At 38.6% G+C, this 16408-nt stretch overlaps 1 protein-coding gene across 3 annotated transcripts in view; it reads left to right on the plus strand.

The window, feature by feature from the left end:
* snx29 (sorting nexin 29) overlaps positions 1–16408 on the plus strand; it is a 228497-nt gene that overhangs the window by 143617 nt on the left and 68472 nt on the right. For all 3 annotated transcript variants that reach the window (XM_028477028.1, XM_028477029.1, XM_028477030.1), the window contains exons 16-18: positions 601–717; positions 3090–3145; positions 4787–4868. In XM_028477028.1, the coding sequence (XP_028332829.1) occupies positions 601–717; positions 3090–3145; positions 4787–4868 (255 nt within the window). The remainder of the gene's footprint in view (positions 1–600; positions 718–3089; positions 3146–4786; positions 4869–16408) is intronic.

Below are 16408 nucleotides of genomic sequence, written 5' to 3' on the forward strand. Positions count from 1 at the left end.
GCGGGGCCTCCGAACCTGGAAAATTTGAGGGCGTAACATGTTAATGACGATCAAATTCAGCGCTGCATTTAGCAACACCCGATCATTGGTATGCTGGGATTGGTCAGATACCAATGTTTCATAAGTCCTATGTTGGTCCTGTTGTATAACACAATGTGCACTCAGATTTGCACCCGTTTTCATGCAAGTTTGATACATAGGTGTCAAAATGACTAAAAACTGACAAAACATCAAAACCACAGACAAAGAAAAATGACAAAACCCCTTTTCCCCCTGTGTTAATGCTCTGATTGGTCATTATTCTAAATGTTGACATGAATATTGATTATGTGGCCCCCGTTGTGATGGAGTTGCCCATCCCTGGTATAAAATATCTGGGCAATGCCTCTTGTGGTGTATCGTATTTTTTCACATTTCAAGAAATGAACAATATAATTTACCCATGATTTTAAAGTTGGGCGATGTTTGTCTTTCCATTTAACCATTATCAATCGACGTTCCAAGAGAGAACCAAAAGCAACCGTGGTTTTTACTCGACCGCTGTGATGTAACTCAGAGTCTTTTGACTAAATGATTGTCCTGTGTGTGTTTTTTCTGCAGGTGGCTGAGATGCATGGCGAGCTGATCGAGTTTAATCAGTGCCTATATCGTTCTCTCATGGTCAAAGACAACCTTATTGTCCAGATGAGACAGGAGCTGATCGACCTGCGTGGGCCGGTGAGTGACTGCACACTCCTGCCTTTTCTTTCGACTATTATTCAACCAACAGTCTCCTTCTGGGGATTCTGTTTGATTTTCCTTCTCCCCTCACCCTGTTCAATGTCTGTCAGTGCTGGTTAACAGCGTTCCATGTGAAGTTGACATTTACTTTGTGAAATTCCAACGTCTTCATTGATTTTTCATTCCCGTGCTGTCGTCTTTGTATCTCATCTGTGTACCACGACTCATATCTCGTCTTGATAAGGTTTGATTTTTCTGTTGATTATGCTCTCCCGATGTTGGGTGGTTAACTATTTTTGTCAGAACTTTAAAAGTAAGAACTTGGAAGACAACAACACTTCACAGTGGTGACAAGTGTTCTTGTTCAGTGGAGCTCAAACCCTTTTCTGGGCACACGCGTCCACAGTTACAGTGAGTGAAGCCCTCAGGCTGAAGATAGGACCCCTTATCCTTCAGCTTCAGCCGTTCTCTGCTGGACTCCTCATTCTGTGTGATAATTGTACGTGTGCATGTGTGCGTTTCCATCTCTGGCGTCTAATAGCTGGATGCTTTCAGCTGTTAAGAATCCCTGCAGATGAGTAAACCTGGGTCACTTTTCGTCTCCCAACCCCTCTCCCCCTCGCTCTATCGCACTCTGCCCTCATTATCCGTATAGTGTCTGTCTGTGTGGGAGTCCTGGGGGGTTTGATCAAAGTCTGGTGGCTGGAGACTCGACTATAGAAGGCTAGCGTGACAGTGTTTCAGCGCTGCTTTCGATAGCACTGAAAAGCTGGCCTGGCTCCAGCTGAGAGTTTGAGGAAAAACAAGACGCACACGCAGCGACAATTCTGTTGCTAAGACGGAATGGTTTTAGAGACCACATCAGATTAGTACACGCCACATGAGCTGGGTTTCAATTACCACTGGAAATGTGCAAAATCAGAATTTTCTGAAGAAAATGCAAGTGAGGATGCAGGGATTGGCCCACATCGCACTGCATTAGCTTAGCATTAGCATTAGCTAACGTTAGCTAGCTTTAGCATTATTTAGCATAGCATTATCATTAGGATTAGCTAATGTTAGCTAGCTTTAGCATTATTTAGCATAGCATTAGTATAGTATTAGCCTAGCAATAACATTAATCAAGCGTTAGGATCAGCCTAGCATTATCATTAACCTAGCAATAGCATTAACCTAGCATTTGTACTAATTTAGTATTAGTTAAGCATTAACCTAGCAATAGCATCAGCCTAGCATTGGCATTAACCTAGCAACAGCATTAGCCTAACATTGGCATTAACCTAGTATTAGCACTAACCTAGCATTAACTAAGCATTAACCTAGCAATAGCATCAGCCTAGCATAAGCATTAACCTAGTAATAGCATTAGCCTAACATTGGCATTCACCTAGCATTAGCACTAACCTAGCATTAACTAAGCATTAACCTAGCAATAGCATCAGTCTAGCATTAGCATTAACCTAGTAATAGCATTAGCCTAGCATTGGCCTTCACCTAGCATTAGCACTAACCTAGCATTAGCTAAGCATTAACCTAGAAATAGCATTAGTCTATCATTGGCATTAACCTCTCATTAGCACTAACCTAGCATTAGCTAAGCATTAACCTAGCAATAGCATTAGTCTATCATTGGCATTAACCTCTTATTAGCACTAACCTAGCATTAGATAAGCATTAACCTAGCAATAGCTGAACATTAGCAATACCTTTGAAAAAGGTTGAAATTTTAAAAGTATAAATCTCGGGAACTTTCTCAATTTTTTGATAGCTTATTTGTCAAAATCGGTGTAGGAGGAGTTAGCAACAACGGAAGAAAAAAAGGGATAAAACTAATAACTGTCAATCATATTTATCACAGCTAACAAACAAAATCTGCATGTGATTGAAGTGATAGATTATTGAGATTTCAACTTTACTTATCTCACCTTTCTCATTTTCATGGAGTCAGTAGAACACCAGCTGTAGGATGCTCACTGTGGTGCTACCATAGAATGCCAGTTGCATAGTTTACATCTAACGTGTTTTGCTGTTTTATTTTCGCTAAAATGTTCCCATACTTTTGAAACTGTAGGTCAAAATCTTTGGCCTTCTTCAACAGTTTTTTCTGCCATTCTTCCTCACAGTTATTTTCCAATTTTCATCATTTAAACGGTCACTTGAGAGTAGTTCTGCCCCCAGCTGTTCATATAAGGTACTGCACCAGGAAGTGGCCACGCACTGGTTTATAGCCTTTATTTACAAGAATAAAGGACACATTTTTGTGGTCGACATTACCGATTATGTCGACTGATCATTGCAGCCTTTGTTTATATAAACTTATTCAAAACTTTTCATGCACACGTTTACAATCTCCCTTTTTCCTTCCACAGGTTCCAGGAGATTTAAGCCAGACTTCAGATGATCCGAGCCTGTCCGATTTTGAGACGTAAAAACGTTATTTCTATCTATTTCTATCTTCTCTTCTCCTAAACCCCCCTTCATCCACAACCATTGTATAAATCCCATCATATTCCTGCAGATGTTATGTTGCAAAAGCTGAATATCATTAAGAAATGTCTCAAACTGAGTAGTTTTCTTCCCAAGTTTTATTTACCAAAGCTGCATCCATCACTCTACAATACGTGTCAAACTCGAGGCCCGGGGGCCAAAACCGGCCCTTGAGAGCATCAAATTTAGCGTGCTCGAGAAATGAAAAATAAAAGATAAAACATGAAAGATTGTGTGAATGACCAACTAATTCAGTTCTAGATATTTCAGCCTCTCCAAATACAAAAATTCTATTAAAATCCACAATATTTGCAGAGATCAGTTTTCCAGTTGTTATATCAATTCAATGCAATTCAACTTTATTTATATAGCGCAAAATACGACAAAGTCATCTCAAAGCGCTGAACAAAATATTAAGTCCATAGTAAAAAAGAAGAAAGAACCAAACAAGATCCACATGAACAAGCATTTAGCGACAGTGGAACGAAAAAACTCCCTCTTTTTTATAGGAAGAAATCTCCAGCGGAACCAGGTTCAGAGGTGGCAGCCATCTGCCTCGACTGGCTGGGGTTAGTGAACAGAGGGACAAACAGTATAGGATAGAAGGATAGACCATCCACGTGTCCCAGATTAGTTGTGCCATGAGCCATCGATCAGGAACCGCTATCTCCAGCATCAAGACACCTGAAACAGAAAAGAGAGCGGAGGGCGAGGAGAAGGCACAGACTGCAGGAAAAAATAAAAAAAAAATATATATATATATATATTTGGGGTGGATATCAGTGTAAATGGTGTGAAGCAGTGTGAGCAGTATGATGGGTATGCAACAAGGAACAGAAGTGGGGGGTTGTCTACAACCTGGCCACAACCGTGTCCCTGGACAAAACATCTCATTGCAGCCCATTGGAGCTACAGTATGTAGATGGTGGATCATGTTTGAATATAATGTTGGCGTTCTACTATATAATCTTAGTTCTTAGTTCCTATTTTTAAGTTTAGAGCTTTTTCCTAGTGTTTAGGTTAACGCCATTATACGGTATATGCTTTAGCAAATAAGTAGGTTTTGAGTTTACTTTTTAAAGGTGGAGAGAGTAGCCTCCCGTATTAAGACTGGGAGCTGGTTCCAAAGGTGAGGCGCTTGGTAGCTGAATGACAGCATGACAGCAGTCATTTTTAATCTCAAATTGTTGAAAGAACTCTTAATTTTTCCAAAATCTGGCACATTTTCCTCAAATTATTCCACAAAATTTGTCATCCTATGTTCTTCTTACTGTCTGCTATTCTAATGAGTTGCTGCAATGTCTGAATTTCCTTATTTTCGCACCAAAAATCTGTGGCCCACTTAAGGTCAAACTGGTCTGTATTTGGCCCCTGAACTAAAATGAGTTTGACACCCTTTGCTCTACGTGTAATCAGTTGAAACCAAGATTTAAAGCAAATTCCATGTTGCTCTGTAATGTTTCCTGGTAGTCAAAGCTCTGTAGTGATGATCATCATGATGCTTCTGCTGCCGTGGATAATGATGACGATAATGACAACAGCAGTGAGACTGAGAATGGTTTGTTGTTGTGTCCGTCAGGGCTCATCGTGCTCTCATCAACGTGTGGATCCCCTCCGTGTTCCTGCAGGGCAGAGCTTCCAACGCCTACCACGTCTATCAGGTCAGAGATTCATCTCCAGTACCTATGAGAGGCATAAAGAAATGGATATTATTCTTTATCATGGAAGCACTACAAAATAAATACATAATGGATGTAAAGTTTAAAAATCCATCAGGGAAAACAGTGCAGGAACAAATGAAAAAGCCTCGTATAATTCTGCATTAGCATATGTTTATGATGATAGCTCATCATGAGGGATTATTAGCTTTGTGGCATTGTTGGAATCACACAGAAGTCGACACTGAACTGTTTTGGTTTGATCTTAACACATTAAGTTGTTTTATTTGAATGTTGTCTAGTTCAGTGCTTCTCAACCTTGGGGTCGGGACTCGGGATGTCACCATTGTATTTTTTTGAGTTACGATCATTGTGAGGCAAAATAGTGCGATTTTGCGATTATTCGCGATTATTGACACAACGAAAATAAACGGAGATGTATGGATTTTTTTTTTTTTTTTTTTTTGCCTTTTCAAAAATGCTTTATTAACATTAGAACTTGGAACAAAATCAATAAATACAAGTTTTTAAATTTATTAAATAATCAATAAATAAACTAATAAATGAATAAATACCACCATAAAATACTAACATGTAAACGAGGAGAACGATTATTGTATTATTATATAGCATAAGTAATAGTAATACTATTTATTGTAAAATTTAATTTGTTATTAAAGGGACATATCATGGTTTTAAATCCTTCCTTTTTACATATAAATCATACAGTTGTGGTCTATATAAAGCGGAACTGCACTGCTTGGGTCTGAATTCCTCATTATTATAGCTCCCCAGACCCCTTTTCTACCTCTTTTCTGATGTGTTTCTAAGAGCAACTCGTTTTGGTGCGGTCTCTTTAAATGCAAATGAGACACTTCATGCCCCGCCCCCTCTCCAGGTTCAACTCCACCCTGCTCGGCCATTTTTGTAGTTTGATAGAAGAGATATGGCTATGTAGCAGCGCAGAAAAAGTTTATTCACACGTTATTTACCCAATGTCAACAACGGAGGACTTGTCCATCCAGCTTTACATGTTAAAGCCAGAGATGAAAATGAAGATGATGAACCTGCAGAACCCTAACAAGTGAGCTAACACAAGCACCGAGCTAACGCTAGCGCCAAGCTAACGTCACGAAATGCATTTTAATACAGTCTTTTCGGAGACAAAAAGGGCAAAATGAAATGACTAATGAAAACTTTAGACTTAAATTAAATCCGTAGACTTGAGAATGCTCCGTCTCCCGAGTCCCGCGACACCAGATACAGTATATCTGCGGTATACTGTGGGTTCTAAAACCCCCACGGTTAACCTACTGTGGTCGAAAATATTCGCGGTTATTGAAAAAATCTTTACATCCCTAGTCGGGATCCAATTTGGGGTCACGAGACACTGGGAGGGGGTCGCCAGAAGAATATTTTTTTGAACAATTTTTTCTTATTAACCCTTTTTCTGCTACTACACCAAACTTGCCATAATTTTACTGATTTTCTTCACTTTTTCTTGCCGTATTTTTGCGCCTTTTGATGCATTTTTGCTATATTTCTCCCATTTCTACCATTTCTCCATCTAATTTAAATTTCCTTTTCGACACATTCTTTTTCCATTTCCAATACATTTTTTGCACCTTTATAAACCCTTTCCACCACTTTTCCCACCTAATGCTGCACACAATGACCCATTATTGTCACTTTTAACCCCTTTTCACCATATTTCATGCTTATTTTTGCCAATTTAACCACATTCACGATTTGTCCATTATTTGCCAGTTTAAACTAATTATTCCTACTATTATAGATGGCCCTGTCTCCACATGACTGTTCTTCAATCTTCATGTCTGTTCTCAACCACCTTCAGGCACAGTGGGGGTCCCCAATCTCTGGAACCTCTATTTTGGGGGTCGCGGGCTGAAAAGTTTGAGAACCACTGCTATAGTTGATGGCTGTTTGCAAATGGAAAGAAATGTTTTCTCAGTAATGTAGTTATATTACATTGTGGCCAAACAAATGGCTTCCAATATGAGAGCGCGTCGAACCTTCACTGCAATGCATCACCTGATAAAATGGTCACCAACTGAAAGGGATCTCTGTCACTGTTGCTCGTTCAACCATTTTTCCTTCTTCGTGGCAGTAGCTTCATTCATCTTTCTCCACATCAAACATGTTCTTCTTCTACTTCTTTAACTCAAAATGCCCCCCTGTTGTTGTTATTGCCTCATTTTCACATTGGTCAAGCTTATACTGTTGTGGGCCAAAAACCTTTGTTTTTATTGTAATTTTTTTCATATTTGGTTAATTATTACTTTTCAAGATGCATGTCAGATGAAACATACAGATTTGGGCATTTTATTAGTAGTACAGAGGTACAATATAGCAGGGTTGGGGTCAGTTTATTTTTGTTACAATTACGTCTTCAATTATCTATGTTCTATGTTGCAATTTAATTACGATTACAGTTACCACCATTTATAAATTAAATTACAATTATTTTTTTATCCTCAGATTGTCAATCACAATTAAATTCTCAATTACTTAAGTTCAATTCCTAATAAAAGTTAACCTTCCTTTTGTGTTAGCTTCCTGTTAGCATCTGTTATGATAACTGGTACTAAATTAGCTGTAAAATACACTAAGAACAAATATTCAAAATTTCATTTCTTTCCTATCTATTGGTTGCCGTGTTTGTCTGCCTGATCCATGAAAGTATAGATTTTAATTTTTTTTTTCCAATGGTAAAATATGGGAAAGCTTGATTTTAAACACTAATTTAATAATTAACTATATTTTGTGTAGAACTGTACATACAACTGTAACATGACTCCCCAGTTTTGAGTAAAATTATAGTTGACAGTTTTTTTTAAAATAGAATTTTAACGACAATTACAATTACAAAGTGAGTTATCTGAACTCAATTATAATGTATTACAATCACGAGAGGAACAGATTTTTAAAATTATAATAAAACGTAATTACGCCATAATTGTAATCAATTATCAACTACGCAATTATAATTATAATTGACCCCAACCCTGCAGTAAGAGTCCTTTTTACTTTTTCTAAACTCATATTCTTTGTAAATCTTACACTAATCTCCATTTGTTCTAAGAACCCCAAAAACATTTATTTTTCCCAAACTCGCCTGTTTTCCAGAGTTTTAGCCCTCTGAAAAGTCACTTTCTGAGCAGTTCTAAAATCGGGCCGACTTATGCATATTTTTGAGTGGGCGTGTCTAAAGACGTACACTCACTTCATGTCTAGCTCTTTCACAGGGTGATCAGTGATCACCAAAGCAATTTTATTTTTGCTATCCACACACTGTTATTGTTTTCAGCCAAAAAACTGCACATTACAGTAAAACACATGGATATTTAAGCGGCTATTGTTATTGTGAGTCCGTCTCAGCGCTTAGGGTCTCGCAGCAGCAGCACTCATTCAAACTCTCACCGGAGTGTTAATCTGCTGAGTCACTTTCTCTTCCTCCTCTGCTCTTCTAACTACAGGAATAGTGCATTCAAGGTGATAATCATTTGTTTTCTCCAACCGCTGTGTCGCATTGTGTCATAAACACGTCAGGTTAGCGATACGAGACGATATAACAGGTTCGCCAATGCGCCGAGCCACAAGAGCGGTGTACACCTCCCCATGACCAAACAGTGCTTACACTACAGTGTACGTTAACTGTGGAGGCGCAGCACCAGCAATTCTGTATTTAGTTTTACAGGTAGCCATCACTCCTTCGCTAGCGAGAAAAACAATTTCGCAAAAGTTTTCATCAGGTTGGGGGTGGAGTTACCAGTGGAGGAGAGGGTATTTTTTTTCTTGATTTCATTTGTGACATCACAAATGTGTACAATTTGAAACGGAGCAATTTTCTCAGTGTTGTAAGACTTACACAGACCACAGACCAGACCCTTATATCCAGAAAGGATGCTGTCATTTGACACCAGTCTCGCTATGCTTTACTTTTCTGAGCACATGCAGAAATAACTGCCAGGCTTAAAGTAATGATCACTGTCCACCTGCATCTGTGGATTTAAGGCCTGACTGCAGCATCCAGGTGGAACATCTTTGCTGTGTTGTTTGGATGTAGCCTAATTTCTTCTTCTGGAGCACAGTCGCTAAGAGACTAGTGTTCATCCCTGGAGCTGGTTTAATGCACAGCCCATCTGGTGGATTGGACACATCCCTTTCCAGGCTGTATTCATACCACATCTCCCTGTGGAAGCTGCTTTTGTTCTTAGACAGGCTAATGGGTGGCCAAAGTGACCAAAACACTTATTGTTGTATAACTGAAGCTTTTGTGATGGTGATTGAACAGCGAGCCATCATTTTTGAAAAGACCAGCATCAATCATGAGAATAAGACACTCTTGAGCGAATGAACACATCTAAAATGTTTCACTACACACACACACTGAGAGAACTGCTCCTCTTACATCATGTCCCCAAATTTCAGCTTTCTATTGGTCTTTTATTTTCAGCCTCCGTATCTGTCGTCTACTTCTGCCAGATTTTAAGCACAAGAAAAAAATCACCGTCGTGCTTTGCTAATCATTGTTTGCAGTGTACCTGCTCCACTGATCACAGCATACATACACATTTGTTCGTCCAAAGTGTCCATCTTTCTTCAAGTTGTATTTTCTTGCTCGTTTTTCCTCTTTTTCTTTTTTCCAGTGGTTCTCAATCTTTTTTGGGTCATGACCAGGAGTCAATTTGAATTTTAATTACAGTGAACAGCATTTTTCCCAAATACAATTAAAAATGATTATTTTCCCCCGAAAGTCAATTACAATTAGGTTCTCAATAGACCCATTTCATGTGACGTATATGCATACTAAATTAGGTGCATGCGCGCGCAAACAACCGGAGAACTGCATTGTACTAGCAAAGTCACTTTCATGACGCTTCTAAAAACAGGGTGTTTTGGGGGCCTTCATGCATATGCATGACTAGGCGTGTCTGTAGACGCAGACTTCATGCCGCAGCTGATCACCATAGTGATTTTCTTTTGTTATTCACACACTCTTGTTATTGTTTTCAGCCAAAATATTGCACGTTACAGTAAAACACTTAGCTATTTAAGAGGCTATTGTAATTGTGAGTCCGACAAACGTTGCTTCAGGATGTGTTTGTGCAGCAGCAGCAGCGGAGTCAGTCTGTCAGCTGAGTCAGCTGTTTCAAACAGTCACCAGAGTGTTAAGCTGCTAAGTCACTTTCTTGTCATCCTCTCCTATTCTGACCCCAGTAATAGTCAATTTAAGGTGATAATCTTGTGTTTTATTTTACCGCTGCTTCACATTGGGTCACAAACACGTTGGATCATATGTAACGGCTACTAAAAGTGGAACTGATTGTGAACAATCACACTGTGCTTTGCATTATCTACATCATGGATTATCTATACACTGGATACTGAATGTAAATGTATTATCTGTGTATAAAGGGATTAGTGGTTAAGGAAGCAGGCTTGTAATTGTAGGGTCGCTGGTTCTAATCTCTCTGGTCCATCACTGTGGGATGTTGATCAGTCCCTCATATTGACCCTAACTGCTCTCCGGGTTCTACACCGTGGCTGCCCACTGCTTCTCAGGGAGGGGTTAAATGCAGAGAACATTTTGTGTATGTAGCTATACATATATGACAATAAAGTATACTGTATATTCTATATTAAACCACAGTGTTTGTTTTAGCTGTGAGGTAGTTTGAGAGGGAGGAGCTCACATTCTTATGTCGGGTAGGAGGAGCCAGGATTGTGAGAAGGAGGAGGAGTTTCCTCCTTATGACGTATTATAGACCCTTTGATTGTTTGTAAACATTGTGACGTGTTTTGTTGGGCGGGGCTTAGCCTGCAGGCAAACCACCATAGAAATATATATATATATAAATGCTAGATGACTTACCCGCGCTGTAAGTAGCAACGTGGCGGCCATCTTACCTCAGACAACTGGCCACGCTCATTACATCGATGTCAATGGTGCATTTATAATTTAAATAACCCTAACTTGCTCAATTTTCAACCAGCATCTTATGTCATACCTACGTATAATAAGGGTTTGTAGTAAGGCAAACCGTTTGTAAATCTGTCAATATTTCATCTAGTTAAGGGTATTTTTGTTTAAACTGATCACTCACCTTCCAATAGCAACCGTAGAGCGCGTCAGATTGTCTGAGGTAAGTAGGCCGCCACTTGCGTCATCTAGTGTTTTATATATACAGTATCTGTGCTTTAGCCAGCGGCGTTTCTTGTTTTTGCCTCCACGACGTGGGCCATTAAGGGGTCTATAGTGGGATAAACTATAATTATAAATAAATAAATAAATAAATAAATAAATAAATATAAAATTTTAACTTTAGCCCTGTATATGAGGCTAAAGGGACGTATATCACTGTAGCAAAACCATTATAAAGTGAAATTTTCATCATCAAAACACCTGGGACCCATTGGGATTGAAACAAAGTCTAATGCACACCATATTTTTAACATTGCACCTGAACAATTTTCTGTCACTTTCACAGCACACACTTACTGTTGTAGTTGTTAACCTTTTGCCGTTTTAATATCCATCACATATGTATACCTTCGTTCCAAAGTGTTAAAGCTGTCTCGCTCTCAGTTTTGGAAAAGTCCTCGTAGCTCAATCTTTAGTTTACCTGCAACAAAATGAGATCATGAATCACTTGGTGTTTCTCATCAGGAAACAGAGCAGCTCTCCTGCTCAGGGACTCACTGCTGGGAGGCTCTGATGGCAGCTTTCAGGTGGTTGATTATAAGGTGTCGTACCTGTGGTGTGTAACAGCAGGAGGGGTCAGCTTTTTGTATTTGTAACTAACACATTTAAGCTATGATAAAGTTTGTTTGCTAACAAAGTGGGAAACCATAATCACGGCTTTTCATCACATCTGTGAACAGACGCTCTTTTTAAAGAATAATTGAATTTCGCTTGACTGAACTCTCTGCATCAAAATTAATCCTAAATGAGAATTTTCCACGAGGACATTAAATGAACGTGTACCATGAATACAAGACGCTTTTGCAACTTTCTTTATGTAACTTTTTTTTTTTTTTTAACAGTAAACCGACATACAGAGTGCAAAAAGTCAGGTATCAAAATGAAGGGTTATATCTGGATGCAAACAAGCCCACACCCTTCCCCACCCAACCCATCCCACCCAGCCAGGCCAAGGAAATGACATGAATAAATGAAATCGAATAAATCAAATATAATTTAAAAAAAATACCACCTTCGTTAACTTATATGGAGGCATAGCAGACCCTTTTGTCCAAAGCGACGTACACCACCATCAGTTGGGGTCAAAGGTGCAGTCTGCAACTCTAATAAAAGGGACTTTTTGCTAAAGCTGTCACTATGTAAGAACAGCTTTACATCAAACTAGTAGTTTGTGTGAAAAAAAACAGGCTCATTGACTCGTCCTGCTGCTCCTGCAGCCTTTGGCAGATTGCCAGAATGCACCACAACGGAGCAAAAAGAACCAATCAGAGCCAGGATTGTGTTTGATGGACTGTCTGACAGCTGTTGCTCACAGGCCCCGCCCCTTTCCCAGAGCTAGAGAGCCGTCTTTTTTTACAGTGTATGGTCTGGAGGAGTAGAAGATGGAATTGGTGACTTTTCCGCTTGAAAGGTAATTACTGCTGTTTGATTTACATTATATTTGATTTGTAATTGTTACACTAGAACTCTGTAGTGCATATGTTGTTCATGTGCTCGCAGTAGCCTCCGTGTGGGCTGCTGTCAGTGACACTGTGTTGTTGCTGCTGCTACTGAGGTGTGTGCACATTGAGAGAGAGAAGCACTGCAGTAATGTGCTTTTAACAGAGCGTGTTATATTACTGTGATGTTGCTGTCGGACTAAAGTTAGCTTGTTAGCTCCTCTGAGGGAGGGACTTGGAAAGTTTGGAGGCAGGACAAGAAAGCAGTGGGGAGGGAGAGAGGGATCTAAGAGTTGCGGACTGCTCCTTTAAGGGACTTGGTCAACATCCCACAGTAATTGACCAGGTTAGATTCAGACACGTGACCCTCTGATTACATTACAAGACCGTTTCCTTAACCGTTACGCCACCGCCCCCGACATTAAAGATAATTATTATGTTTAAGGTTCACTGTCAGGCACTCACTTATTTAGAGACAGAATCCTTCCCATAAGTATCTTTGTCCTGTTATTTTTAAGTCTGGTACTATGGACTGTGTGCTTTAGTGTTATAGAGCAGTGGTCCCCAAGCAGGGGTACGTGTACCTCTAGGGGCACAGGAGCACATTGCGGGGGGTACTCGCAAAGATTTAACAATTAATTTAAGAATAATCAGGAAATATTCCTCGTTCTTTTTTTAGGCAATTTTTTTAAACAAATTCACCACAAACTAACAATTAAACTATTGCTTAATAAACAACTATAGTTTCTTGCAATTAGGGTTATTTAATGTTTGTCTGTTTGCCTACCTACCTACCTATGCTGTAAAGGCCATTTTATCACACTTCTGACAATATGACACAATAATTAGCTATTTGCTTAACATTGAAGTAATTGCGTGAAAGTTGGATGGTATTTAAAAAAAAAAAGCCACTTTAAATTACATTAATTGTTTTGAATTTATAGATTAAGCCTTAGGGAACCAATGTGTGAGACAGATATAGGGGTTTAGGAGAGTCCACTGTTACACAAATGAAAAAACATATGAATTTATGGAGAGAGTACTTATGATATGAAGAGGGGGTACACATGATTTGACCAAAATACAAACAGTTGCAACATGCACAATGTTGTTCTCAGGGTAAAATGGTTTTAAGTTTTTTTTTGCAAACACTATAGCATGGGGTGTCCAACTCATTTTTATTCAGGAGCCAAATAGGAGCCGTTCATCTTAAGTGGGCCCCCTATTTTAGGCTGGAAAATGAGTAATTTATTCGTTATTGTGCTCTAGTTTGCACTTCTACCTATACATAAATCATAAATATATATGGCGCTCATCAGTCCCAGTCTCTTCACTTTTAATTTATTTGATTTTTTGACCTGTTTTTATGTAATTTGGACAAATTATGTGGAATAATTTGAAGAAAATTGCAGGTATCGGGAAAAATTGAGATTTCTTTTTACAATTTGTGATTAAAAATGAGCCTAGCTAATATTGTAAAGTTTCATTGAAATTGTGTATTAATTTGGAGATATGTACAACTGAATTTGTTAGTTTAGAATTCATGGTTTCTGACTTTTTTTGCCCTCTCCTGCGGGCCAGATTCGGCCCCCAAGCCTTGAATTTGACACGTGTGCCTTAGCACAAACATTATTATTGTTACCATCAGGGAGATGTTATCTGATGACCAGTTGCATTAACACAGTCCATCTTTGATGCATACAATCATGTTGCTGCTGGAAAGATTTTCTCATTAAGGTTTAAACTGACCCCAATTGTATCACGTTACGACCTCAAAGGTCATATAGTAAACAATGGTGCCTGGTGTCTTGATTTATTTATTTATTCAACCAGGTTAAAACAACTGGAAATACATTTATGATGCAATTGTGAGTGTGTTAAAAAAGCGGCAGGTAAAGCATTACGGCTCAAAATATAACACAACAGCATTAAGAATTGCAGGGGGGAAAAAAGCCAAATACACACAAGGATAAGAACACGCTTTGATCTATAATTAGGGCTTTGAAAGTGATAGTTTTGAAGGAGCCACCATGGACAGCTCCTCTCGTGCACTTTTTCCAGGTGTCTCACTGCTAAACACACCTGATTGTTAAAGGCTGTTATCAGTCCTTTTAGAACTACCAGCCGAGAGCAGAAGAGAGGGAGTTTGGAAAGATGTTCTATTAATACCATACTACGGAAGCGTAGAGCTGCCACAGGTGAAAATATATTTTGGATCACTATTTTGTATGAACAGTAATTATATTGTACAAACATGGTATTATATTGTCGGAACAATATACTTGTTCTACTTGTACTGTGGCAGTTCTACGCTTCTGTACCATACACTCAAAATCTCACTACTAGTACCAGTAGACTGTAATCGACTAGTGCAGTGTTTCTCAAATGGAGGTAGGTGTACCCCTAGGGGTATGCAATGGCACTACAGGGGGTACTTGAAAGAAGACAGAGAGGAAAATGAACAAATAAAGTGTCAGTCTTGGTCCCACCCCATACGTGAGATGACTGAAAATGATAAAAACTATAGAAATATATATATTCGGGAGCCACTAAATCAGTGTTTTTCAACAATGGGGTCAGCTGGAATAAAAAAAAAAAAGACTTTTTTTAAACTTTTTTTCTAGTTCAACTAAAATGCAGTAAAATAATTAAAAAAAAAAAAAAAACAAAAATCTGAACTCGGAACATGATCAAAAACTAATTGAAAAAAGTCACGATCCACAAAATGGTTTGGGACCACTTCACTAACAGTAAATACTGTTTCATTCCACATATTTACAAAATGACCTTCTTTAAAATCATTATGATCTATTGTTGTTTTTTAATAGTTTTCTAAGCAAAATGTTGTAGAACAAAGGGGATACTTTCATTCAGTAGTAAGAGAAAGGGGATACTAGAGCCAAAAAAGTTGGAGAACCTCATTACTAGTAGTACTAGTAAAGCCAAAAGATTCACTAGTAGTACTGGTAGACAATGCAAATGAAGTAGGAGGGATTATAACCAAATCCAGCTCCCTGATTGGTCAAAAGCTAACGGATAGCCTGAATTAGCTTTTTCATCCCTCCTTATTAGCATATAAGGCCCACTACTGGTACTAGTGACACGTTTTGTTTCACTAGTAATGTGCACTAGTGAACAAAAAATGAGCAAATGAACTCCAAATGTGAGCACTAGTAGAGTTTATAATGATTAATATCACAATATTATATTTATACGAGAGCAGCTTTCCATGAAGGAGGACATGAAGGCTAATGGTGAGACAGTGGAGATGGAGGATCTGCTGTAGAAAGTCTAGAAGGGAAAATCCAAAATGAAGCTATCAGGCCTTCTGTATAAAGATAATCCAAGTGGTAGACATCTAAAACCTGCAGAACAGCAGCTCTCTAGGACCAGACTGGAGCTGGAATAAAGCTCATTTAAAACAACATTACTCAATATTTAATTCAGAAGGACTCCATGCCTCTATCAGGTTTATCATTGGAGCCCAATTTATGGAAATGTAAAATGTGATCTATTGCCTTGGTGCACATTATTCATTACTAGTACAGTGCCCGTCGGAAGTATGTATTCATATAGTGGGAGGAGCTTAATTAGAGTTGTCAATTACGGCCAAATGAGTATGTGTTTGAAGGTTGGATATACAAAGAGCTGTACATACTCTGTACTCGGTAGTCTTCTGAAGGGGTTTATTTGTGGGTGCAAAGTAAAATAGTGTGTGTGATTTTCCTGGTTTAATTCCTCAATTTTATTTTATTTTTTTGTTTGGTGTATTTTTCTGTAATGTATGTTTTTTGGAGTCATTACGTGTATTTTTTTTTTTTAATCTTTCAGTTGTCTTTTTGTGCTTTTTTTGTATAATTATTACTTTTTGTTGCCAT

This window comes from Gouania willdenowi, chromosome 19, assembly GCF_900634775.1.
Source record: "Gouania willdenowi chromosome 19, fGouWil2.1, whole genome shotgun sequence".
NCBI lineage: Eukaryota > Metazoa > Chordata > Actinopteri > Blenniiformes > Gobiesocidae > Gouania > Gouania willdenowi.